This window comes from Solea solea, chromosome 13, assembly GCF_958295425.1.
Source record: "Solea solea chromosome 13, fSolSol10.1, whole genome shotgun sequence".
Lineage (NCBI taxonomy): Eukaryota > Metazoa > Chordata > Actinopteri > Pleuronectiformes > Soleidae > Solea > Solea solea.
In genome coordinates, this window is record NC_081146.1 from 7,416,291 (window position 1) to 7,428,115 (window position 11,825).

General features: G+C 40.1%; 1 protein-coding gene across 9 annotated transcripts; it reads right to left on the bottom strand.

Annotated features, from left to right (window-relative positions):
• Nucleotides 1-526: 526 nt before the first annotated feature.
• On the bottom strand, nucleotides 527-11,638 carry LOC131471144 (aryl hydrocarbon receptor nuclear translocator-like). 9 transcript variants are annotated; one of them, XM_058647489.1, is made up of 21 exons: nucleotides 11,281-11,638; nucleotides 10,543-10,636; nucleotides 10,374-10,415; nucleotides 10,221-10,271; nucleotides 9,977-10,024; nucleotides 9,132-9,345; nucleotides 8,740-8,953; nucleotides 8,525-8,627; nucleotides 8,348-8,413; nucleotides 8,142-8,227; nucleotides 7,929-8,005; nucleotides 7,318-7,452; nucleotides 7,152-7,226; nucleotides 6,432-6,583; nucleotides 6,083-6,205; nucleotides 5,523-5,586; nucleotides 3,975-4,171; nucleotides 3,225-3,414; nucleotides 2,733-2,907; nucleotides 2,510-2,646; nucleotides 527-2,423 (listed from the first exon to the last, which is right to left on the bottom strand). In XM_058647489.1, exons 1-21 carry the CDS (start codon nucleotides 11,315-11,317, stop codon nucleotides 2,340-2,342), a joined length of 2,364 nt encoding a protein of 787 aa, XP_058503472.1. In that variant the 5' UTR covers nucleotides 11,318-11,638; the 3' UTR covers nucleotides 527-2,339. The 9 variants fall into 9 exon arrangements, with proteins under 9 accessions (XP_058503472.1, XP_058503475.1, XP_058503471.1 ...); XM_058647492.1 differs by having other exon boundaries at nucleotides 2,733-2,904; nucleotides 6,083-6,208; XM_058647488.1 differs by having other exon boundaries at nucleotides 6,083-6,208.
• Between the last annotated feature and the right edge of the window lie 187 nt (nucleotides 11,639-11,825).

An 11,825-nucleotide genomic window follows, 5' to 3' on the forward strand; every position in this document is an offset into this window, starting at 1 on the left:
CTCAAGTGGCACAAAAAAAATGGCAGTAAACATGTCTTAGAGCAGTGCCAGCATTAATTCTGCTTTTCACCCCCAGGCTGTGAAAGAGAGCAGACAAGGACAACAACTGAAACTGATCCCAGCAGAAAGAAACCCACAGATCTCTTCTTGCGCCTTTAACCAATTTGCAGAAAGAGGACAGAAAACGGATACAGGCCAATCACAACAACAGTGGCTTCTATTTCGTCACCACTTAACATAAAATGATTTGTGAAGACATGAATGGATGCAAGTAGAAACAGCCAAGCTTCTCAAATGAATGTAATTCTGGAATACACACACACATGTGTGTATATATATATATATATATATATATATATATATATACACATATACATATATACATATATATATATATATATATACATATACATATATATATATACACATATATACATATACATATATATATATATATATATATATATATATGTCAGGATAAAATGACATTGTATGTTGATGAGCAGTAAATCAGAATCCAACTCCATTTCTGACAATATAACAATTTAATACAAAAACCAAACATTCTCTCATTGGACAGTTCATATACAGTATATTTATATATTTGTGTTTAATGAGTGATTAAAGTTCACATCATCGGAAAGAAAAAAACCTGGATACAGAGCAACCAAAAAAGGCTTTCAGCAATAACAAAGAACAGTCACCAACATCCTTTTTAAGATTAAAAAATTGACAATTATGAGCAGGGGTTTACATAGTTTGATAGTAGAATTTGTGTGCAGGTGTTACACACAAAGTATGGAACTCTGTAACACAAGTGTCAAATATAACTAATTACACACACTGATTTAGAAGCGTCATCTTGCAACACACAACATTCTAAAGAACACATTTACAAAAACCTGACTGTAAAACACAGATGGCTGGATAGTCCAAATGTTTGTCAGTAAAAGAGGACAAAACAATGCAGCTTTTGGAAAATCTCAGACACAGATTGTCTTGCTTTTTAGCTGTGATTATTCCATTTCAATCCTGAATACCCTGATCAATCCACGAATAAGATACAGCTCAGAAAAAAGTGGGCAATGGAGATCAAGTGATCATTAAAAGTTTTGAAGTAACAAAGAGAGGGTAACATTTCAATTAAAACAAAAACATTGCCATCACATCTCTGCAATTCAAAATAATATTAATTTAGGACAACATTTATGACAACAACAATAAAGAATGGCTTTAAAAGTACACAATTCCTGCTTGTTAATTATTGCTATGCGATTTACTTTTTTATATTTCTTTTACAAAAGGAATACAAAAGGCCCATTCCTGGTACAGGTTAATGCAGGATAATAGAAACAAGTCAGAAAACCCTATGATTCTATGAAAGGTGAAAGTGATACTGTGGGCATCCATTTAACATACAGACACTATGCACAAACATGCATAGTGTTCTGTATGTACATGTAAGCAAGGAAATACAGTATAATTTCCAGCGGGCACCAAGACCAACAGTATGAAACCACTGTAACACTTTTTAATTAAAGAGCATCATTCCATAAAGAACAAACAAATGTTCCTTGAGAACAAATTAAATTATTAAAATTTGAAGCCAACAATGTACAAAGATAAATGTACTTAGTAAAAATCTACACACGTTAAAAGCGCTCCATTAAAGCAGTGCTGACGTGCAGAGACATGCGGAGGATTTAAAACCGAGTGAGGTGAGCACAGACAGTGGTAGTTTGCATGCCACAGCTGAAATGTTCTTTTCAAATCACCAAAGCTGTATATCCCTGCAATTTCCTGAGAGTTTTAATCAATGATTGGCTTGATTAGTCTACATGCTAAAGGATAAAACAGCTAAATACACTCTTCATCAATGCCTGAGAAAACCAGGAGTACATTAGAACAAAAGGCCTTTGTTTGGGCGTGTGTGTTTACTCCCTGTTTGTCAGAACGCGAGTGTGTGTGTGTGTGCACTCTATTCAAAAACAGTTTTGTGATTGTGCGCTTTTATAAATTTATATATATTTATATATCACATATCTACAACATGGGCTGTTGGGCTTTGGGCAGTGCTAGCTCTTACAATGGCTGGAATATTGTTAAAATAAATTCCTTTATGTCAGTAGCAAATCCTTGATTTTCCTCTCCTAAATATCTACTGTCAGATAAATCCCTCCATCTTTAGTTGGCTTATGGCAGTGCAGTGTAAGCCATGCAAAGCAAGGAAAGAATGCTACTCCCAGGAGCAGGAAGAAAACAGGTAAAGAAGAGCAAAATATAAGAAAAGTGACGGAAGAAGACAAAGGGATGGACCAGCATAGGAAGTATTGACCATATCACTCATTAAAGGAAGGGTACATCGGAATCTCAAAGTCATCGCTGCTGAAGTTGGCAGGCTGGTCCAACATAGACAACACATCCTGAAACAGATAACAGAGACAAAGACATTTATTTTAAGTAACAAGAGAAAGGGAGATTAAAGTGAACGGAAGCTCATGTGACTCACAGGAAACATGTCTTGCTGGTTGCCCTGAGCATGAGGATGCTGCTCTGCATTACTCTGCGAGTGTTGCTGGCCTTGCCACTGTGGCCACACTGCCTCTGCTGCTCGAGATGGAAACTGAGCCCCAGACTGGGAGCCATCTGAAACAGAGAACACAATGGTAAGAAGCTGTACATACATAATATGTGATAACACATATGGATATGGATGAACACATACAACCCACCATAACCATTCGTGTTGTGGCTGGCACGAGCATTCATTTGCGGGTAGTCGGCACCGTTGGTGGTGGTGGGAGCAGCACCTGTAGGCATCTGGCCAAAAGAGCTTGAAGAGCCTCCTCCAAATCCCATGGGGACAAATGGAGGAGACATGGTCTTTGCTGCCTGGGGAGCCACCTGCTGGTTCAGGTTGAAAGAAAGGGTAAATGGTCTGTATCTATATAGCACTATTCACTCAATGCTGCTTTACATTACAGATTTGTCCTTCGTCCATTCACTCATACAACGTATGCAGCGCTTTTCTATCACACGTCTTTCATACCCATTCATATGCTGCCAGCACAGCTTTCAAAAGCATCTTGGGGTCATGTGTAGCACAGAAATATCACGGCATCATCAGTATATTCATTTTTTTTTCATTTGTGAATGAAAACGTATGTAACTTATATAAAATGTCAACATAGACTTGCAAAATAAGACCAATTACATCAGTTTACCTGGTTATTAAATTGTGGTCTAACTCCAACTGCAGTTCCTGGCCATGCTCCTGTTGGTCCTACATGGAGGGGGCTGACAGTGTTGGAGGGGGTAACTGACTGTGGGGCTCCATTCTGACGAGACATCTGAGCCAGCATCTGTCCTGCTGACTGGGCTGGCTGTGCCATCTGTGGAGCCATATTGACTGGCCTGCAGAGAAGAGTGATTCGAGTGAGATCTCTGTTACTTGGTTGAAGATAAAAATGGACACCATTATCAAACATTTGAGCAACTGTGTTGAAATAGTCAGAAAAACCTAAAACCAAAACGAATGCCAGTGTAAGTGCTACTAGAAACATATTGTACATGCTTCAAAATATATTCTGTAGGAACAATAATAAAAGCAGCCTCTGCACCCACTTAAACATGTGGGAAACATTTCTTCTCCCAAAACTCTACATGAGGGGAAACTGGGTACATTTTTTCAATATCACACAAGACTGCCACAAGAGATTAAAATGGCTCTAGTAATAGATATTCATTGGCTCAATAAAGCCTATATATGTTTCCATACGACAATAAACAGAAGACTGAGAAAAAGGTCAGACAAGGACAACAGAATGAACATATACACTGATTGATCAGTTCGTGAAGTTGATGTGTTGGAAGCAAGAAAATGGGCAAGAGCTGCAATGTGAGTGGCTTAGGCACAGGCAACATTGTGATAGCTTAAGTCCCAGGTGTTCCTGGATGAGATTGTGACTTGGTACCTGTAAGCATCATTGGACCGACCACCAGTAAAATTGTTGGCCTGGGGGTAACCCTGTGTTGGAGGAGCAGAGGTGGAGGGCATGTTCTTGGTCTGATCTGGGCCTTGGAAAATGGACGTGTAGAGCTCTGGCTTCTCAAGTGTCTTGCTGTGGTCAGGACCCGCAGCAGTGACCGGCTGCACCGGCTGGACTGGCATCTGAGGACCACCGCAATAATTAGTGAGCAATCAAAAGGATACTTTTAAAAAGGTAAGTGACTGTCAATTTCTTAAACACAAATAACAGACCAACATGTCTGGAAGGAAACAATCTAACAAGTGAACAGCCAATTGTTTTTAAATGTTCTTATGAACAGAAACTAATAACTTACAAATCTCATCTAACACCAATTCAAATGTGTTAGAGATGTGTTTTCCCACAAATCTCCTTTGTGGGAAAATATACCCATTTAAATAAATAGCTAATTATTGCCACATATTAACTAAAAATTTAATTGGAATCGAAAACAGGCTTAGTTTTTCTTAATAGTAAATCGTTAATGTTTTGACACTTTCTGTCTCTTTCCACATGTGCAACCAAGTGTAACACTTGGACAACCTTCCAGAAGCGTTTGTCTAAAAAAAACATTACTGTTCTCTGTGAAAGAGAAAACATTGACACATCTTTTACTTAAACCGCAAATATCCTTAGAGGACAATTATCTGGAGACGCACCTTTTCTATTTTGTGACTGTTTAATAATTCTGCAAGGCTGTAAACTGGTGCATTTCACTCTAACCATTGTATACTTGATGTTTACTAGATGAATTACTGTGATGTACTTCCTTACAGGAAGAACAATGCTGTTCTTCCACTAATGATACTTTTGTTTCTTCCTAGCAATAGGGACAATGTAATCACAGTTCTATGACTTCAGATGTTGGTAAGTTTATTTTTTAGGACAGATTTGATCAAATTCTTGTTTGATCAAAACAACAATCACTAGCTATGGTTTTGTTACATGTGATCCAGTTTCATCATGTAATAAAACTCGAGTTTTAAATTGTGATCACATTGGCACTTTGAGCCGTGAACCTGAAAACCTCAGTAAGAGTACTCCCTGGGTAAAATGTCTAAAGTTTACTCCTGTTAATTCCTGTGAACAGAAAACAATCACAAGGAAGTTGTGGCAATGGAACTTTCCCAACATACAGTTCTGTTTTCCTGAACAGCAAATACTTATCCTAGATCCTACATACTACATCCTGCCCTGTTTTTGTACATTATCAATAAATGAAAGTGAGACTCTACTCAACTATAACATTCAGCATATCTGTGATGTTTTTGCATTACGCTCTACCTTGTGTACGCTGGTTTTCAATTGTTTACTTCTGACCTGCTCTCTGTGTCGACATACAATATACGAAGTATTTTAATATAGCCAGTAAAGCTGTTTGTTACGTGCTCTATTTCTGAGCTTGACAACAGATAATCTTCATTTTCCTAATCAGGCTGGGCTTATACCTGTAGACATATGTGGCCTGACCTGTGAGAGGGAAATTGGTCCTACCTCATACATTCTGTCTGGAGCCCCACCTCCATCCAGCTCAGCCTGCTGCTGCTGTTGGAACTGCCTGGAAAAGAGAAGGCGAAAAACAGTGAGAGAGAGAGAGAGTGTTAATTTGACGTGGATTTAAAATAGCCTCATTTTGCCACAGTTGAGTGAGAAATCCCAAAAACCTGCTGATAAAACAGCAATCAACCCACAACCAGTCACCATGGCAACATAACAAAAGAAAGGGGGACAGGAGAGGAAGTGTGACAAAGCTTCAGCTGAGAAAAGACCTGTGATATAAATATATACTGTCCACCCGACATGCTCCACCACCTGTTAAAAACCGACCTCTTTACTACTAACTACAAAACATGCTTCTTATTAGACAACAGTTCTAGTTTTCCAACACTACAAGAGAACAAAGGAAACTACCAAGTAGAGAAGAAACCCTCAGGGTGGGAAAGGGGGTAAAGAAAGGGTCTATAATTTGCTAGAAACAGCAGTAGTCTCCCATGAAGAAGTAGCCCCCGTTGTCCCATGCAGGGGAACAATAGTCAGGTCAGGCCTGGTCTCACCTGATGGCCACCTGCCCCGGGCTGAGCACTACAGGAGGGCTGCTTGGGCTGCTCTGACCCAGGGAAGGGGGCAGCAAGCCCCCTGTGGAAGAGATGGGAGTAAGGGGGTCCTGAGTCGAGTTTCTACTGCCCCACAATGAGATATGGGTGCAGAAGAGAGGTGTAGGGAGAGAGTGTCTGTCAGTCTGTGGTTTATTCAAAGGGATCTTGGTAACGCAAGTGGAATTGGGGATTTAGGTAAAACTGAGGGAGTTTTCCCCATCAGTGAAACTTCAAATAAATCACGTTATAAATTGGTTAAAAAAAAAAAAGAAAGAAAACAAATTTGGATTTACAAAGTGCGACTCACTTGACATTGACATTGGTACAGATGATATATTCTATCTCCTCTGAATAAGGATTCTGGAAGGTGAAGGAGCTGGTTCTCATCCAGATCCATTCTCTTGATTTGGCGCGAAACCGAAACATCACTGACAAAACCTGGCCCTTTAGCTTCATCACCTGAGGACACAAGTACAACATGCCAAACACTCAAAATGCTGTGTTGACACAATCATTGTTCAGTACATTCAGTACACACAAGCAATTAGAAATACTGGGAGACATCCGGTTACACATTCAACTGGACAAAAATAAACAACTGACAGAAAGACAGGCTCTACAGCATTTTCCTCATAGTATACATGTGAATTAATCAGGGAACTCCTCAGCTTTGAAAAAAGGACACATTTTATTTTATAGCATTTTCTTTGGATCAGCCCCAAATCTAATTTGACAGCATTTATGTCACAGACATACTTTCCCCACTAACTCAAATTAAGTTCTGAGTCAGTAACAGCTGAAGATTACAAGTTTTTTTAAGTTAAGGGTTTGGACATAAATAGAAGTAGTTTCCAAAACTCTGAAGCACCCTCTACATCTCATCTTGAGGCTAATGACCCATGGCTTCATTAGCTATTACAACACATATCTGTACAGTTTTATAATTTGAGTCAGATTACTCCATCAGTTAAGCAAATTTTTGACAAAGAAGAAAAATAAAAAAGTGTGTATATTCCTACAGTCATACCTGTTGAAAGCTGTCTCTCAGTAAGCCCTGGTCTTCTGGGTGGGCAAACTCCAAAACGTGCTTACCCAATAGATCCTACCACAAACAGAAGATAATACAACCACCATTAGTCTAGGATAAATTAAATGTCTGGATGTGAAACATTTTTACCAGCTACAGTGTTTACCTGTGGCTGGTAGCCAACAGTGGCCAGGCAGCGGTGGTCAACAAAGGTGAACAGGCCCTGGCAATTATGGCGTGAGATGAACTCTACTGGAACACTGATCGTTTTGATGTCAGTGTCTCCAGGGCAACAAGTCACCTGAAGAAAAAGAAAAAAGACATTCCAGTTTAGAATGACCAGCTGAGGATATTGAGCAACAAAATTACATTTAATGGCTCCAAATGTGGGTGAACAAAAATAAAATAAATCACATTGTATATGTTTCAGGATTGGGGACAAAACATCACTAGTTTTTTTGTTTATATTCAAGAGGTTTAAATACTATCTGTGATTTAGCAACTCAGTATATCAAAAAACACTGCACATAAGACCTTGAAGTGTGAACATAAAATAATGCCTTATTCATTTTCAACAAAATAAAGATCAAAATCATCTTTCTCCAGAGGGGGGTTTTAATCCTAGATTTTTAATATGGGGGTCAAAAAATATTGTATTAAACAAAGACCTTTCCTCAGTATATACACAACTCTCAAAAACAAAAAATATGATTTGTCATTGTAACTTATTAGAGCAAAAAATTAAATACATCTCCACATGCACAAGATCAATTTTACCTGTAATCTCCCAATGGCAACAAGACAGTATCGACTCCCCTGAGTGTTGTCTGTTTCATTATCTGTTAGTGATACACCTATAACATAAAACATACACAAATAATATTCACAGTGGGCAACAAAGTCTAACTCATCCCTTAAAGGCCATAAACTATAAAGCAAATGTAACAGAGAAGCTATATATGCAAACCCATTAAAAGTGATTGGCTTTACCTGCAGGGGGCCAAGACTTGATGTATCCTGTACAGTGGACCACTACATACTGGGGCTCTCCGTCTTTGGCTGTACCCAAACCATTCCTGAGGTAAAGACAGAAATCACAAAATGCACTGAAAACCAACAACGTGGTATGCTAATGTGCTGTGGTCTCCAAATTTCAAAAAAGATCTTCAATAGAAAATCTGTTAAGCTGTGTTCACCTATTTCTATTCCTCAGGAAGTTCAGTCTGTTCATTGACAACGGCTCCACAGGACACGTTCCACACCTGTAAACACAAGCAGGCAACAACATGAACATCTATACATCCTGACACACATACACACACACAACAATAAAAAAACATTAAAATGCAGGATTAACTTTAATAGCGGTCTACCTCATTCTGCAGATAAATGATCGACGTGCTCCCATAGTCATTCTTGCTGTTGACTGCTGATTTTCCTTCTTCACTGTTCCTGTCTTCAAGTCTAACATTCTCCCTTTTAAGGCAAATGAGGGAGTGAATTTACTCTATTTAATTGAGTGAATTTACTCTTTAATTAGTGTTGGATGTGTCTACTACTATCTGTACATGCTGTGTATGTTTTATACCTGTGTTGTTATTCTCTGAAGTGGACAGCTGTTCCCTCAGCTTTTCTGTGTCATCTGGGTGGAGCTGATCATAAAGGGAAGAGCCGAGCCAATCAGACTGTGAGTGGTTGAGGACGGGTTTCACAGAGTCTGAGACATAAACAACACGGCCAGTCTCACATGACACCACAAACAGGAAGCCATCAGCTGCCTCCAAGATGAGGTGCTTGAGCTCCTGTAGATAGAGATCATCAAAAAACTTATGCAGTGACGATGGCGGAACAGGGATCTTAGATCAGACACATAAACTTTGATATTTCAGTGAGAGTGTAAAATATAACTTCTACAAATTCAGAATAGCCATACATGACCACCTCTCAATTTCTACATTTCCCTTTCTGGGTTGTTTATACCTGGTCAGTGAGAAAGGATGGTTTGTATGAGCCATCTGCATTGGTATTGCCACTTCCTCTCAGGGACTTCATATGGGACACTGCCATTCGTAAGATGGTTAGTTTGTCTGGTTTCCGTGCTAAAGCGCTGCAAGTGGGCACCATGTCTGATAATTCTGTAATGTAGGCGGTCATCTTGTTCCTCCTCCGCCTCTCAATTTCACTGTGATTCTCCCTGTAGAGAGGAAATGAGGGAGGAAGAGAGGATAGGAAGGATCAAGGTGGGGGAAACAGGTAGGTGGATGACATGGAGTAGAGTTTGGAGTTAATCCTGCTATGTTCATATGCCAATGGGCAAAAAAGATGGAGATGAGAGAATAGGTGTAATGGACGCACAAAACAATAGGATGTAGTCAGTAATTTCAAACTGACAGTGAGAAAGCAAGAGAGCCTGGTCTTACAAGTCCAGTCAGTGTGACAAAGAGAGCAAGTGCAGACAGAGAAGGACCCATCAGGTGTCCTGAGAGGGGGGAGAAAATAGAGACCAGACAGTTGCTCAAAAGGGAAAGAAATGATTACCAAAGTGAAAGAAGGCCATGACACACACAGCACAGCAGTTAGTGGCACATATCAGTGGTGGTTTGAATCAGCCAACCATTTGTCTTTGCGAAAAAAAAAAAAAACATTCTGACAGGCACCAAAACAGACACAAGGAGCTGAAAAATATACATATAATGTTGTGCTGTCAAAATAACAATGTGCTGGGTACCCAGCAGGAAAGAATATAATTTATTCAGTGCATTCAATACCGCTATAGATATACGGTAAGTAGGAGAGGGATCCTTCCACAGTGGTACAGGCCATACCTGGCTAGTTTTTCCTTATCTGCAAAACTTTGATCTTCCTCCAAAAACCTGGAAATAAAACCAGCTCACTAAAACACTGGCAAAAAATAAATACCAAAATAAAAGGAAGAAATTAAGTGTAAAAGTAAAGAAATTGAAAGGAGGGAGAGCTGCATAGGGGGTAATTGCACCAACATTCTTATTCCCTTCACCCCTCTGCCCCACTCACACATGCTTATCTGCTTCTCCCAATGAATGGTCCTACCTAGCAAAACGCTCTTTATCATTGTTGGAGCCACTGCTTTCATCATCACACCTGAGAAAACACAGAAATCATTGCTTGTTATTTCAGCAACCCAAATCAGTACAGTAACAGCAGCAACACTTGATAATGCACCACAACTGAGAATAAATGTACCTGAACAGCTTGCTGCCATCATCGTCGTCATCAAAATCCGACCTGCATTACAGAAAACAAAGAGCAGCTTCACACAAATATTCTCCAATCAAATTTGACCAATATCAAAGGGAAGGTGCGGCGTTTATGACATTTCAACACGAACTCTGCCACAGAATCACACACGTACACAGCTCGTCTCTTGTTGGTCCCCTTTGGCACAAGAGCTCCACCACCTGCCTGGTTCCCACTTGCCCCCATACCCAGATTTGGGTCTGGTAACTCTATAAATATCACAGACACATAGAGAGAGAGAGTGAGAGAGGTGACTTCCTATTGTGTCAAAGACACTGTAAAAACTAAACATTTCGTTGGAGCCCATGCTCAAAGGCCAATTTCAACTTAATATTGACATCTCACGCCAGGTTACTTTCGCAATATATGAATAAACGCGTTATACCCGCCAAACACCAACTATTCTTAAATCGTGATTGTAAATTATGTGGAGCATTGACAGCTACGGCCATAAAGCTGCCGGCAAAGCTACATTTAGCCCAGAGATACCAATCTTGTCGGTGGATTAATCGTCAAAAAGAAGCATATAAACGGAACCAGCCAGACGCCGATTTGAGGTCACTAAACCAGTATCTGTCTTCTCGTGCTGCCGTGTATAAATAACATAAGACAAGCTAACTAAAACAACAGTTATCGATCCGTCGTTAGCATATCCCCAAACTAGCACTTGTGCAATAACAAGCAAGCCTAGCTGAGGTATTAGCTTTGCTACTAGGCTAACTTAGCCGATGTTGTCACGCTATGTTTAGAAAGTGTCCCGTTTCAACTCTGCACGACAAAAACAAACAAAACCCAATGACAGTCTCGTACAACAGTGTGGCTAACTGTCGCTGGGACTTTCATTGCACTTTACCTGGGTTCGCTGAGGACATGTCCATATGTAATAACATAAACAATCAACTTCGGCTGCGAAAAAAACACAACCCCACAACCCCCCAACCCCTCCCCTCGCCAAATAGCTAGAGGGTAACCAGTTCCTTGCAGATTTCCTTACGACTTAATTTTGTTTTGTAAACGCCAAAGGGCACGAATGGTGCTCCCTAAGAGCGACCCGAGCGCTTAAAACGCAGGTGAGAGTAGCGTTGTTCCTCTCCCAGAGGCCTTTTCCCAGCTTTCTGTCGGTTTAAAGCCCCGCTTCTGCTTAAGATGGCGTTTGAGGCTAGCAGAGCCAAGCTGTCCGCTGTGTTTTCTTTCCTCCTCTCACTGCAGCCGGATACAAGTGACGCGAGAAGTGTTGGGAAATCCATGCTGTGCTCCGCCCCGCCGGCCGGGGGCAGTGTGGAACCACCTGTTATTGTTTTTCATGCGTTTCTTTACTATAAATATATGACACGTGTGTGTGTTTTATCTTATTTATCCAATGTTTTGTCAACATTTTGTACACATTTTACTCTAACT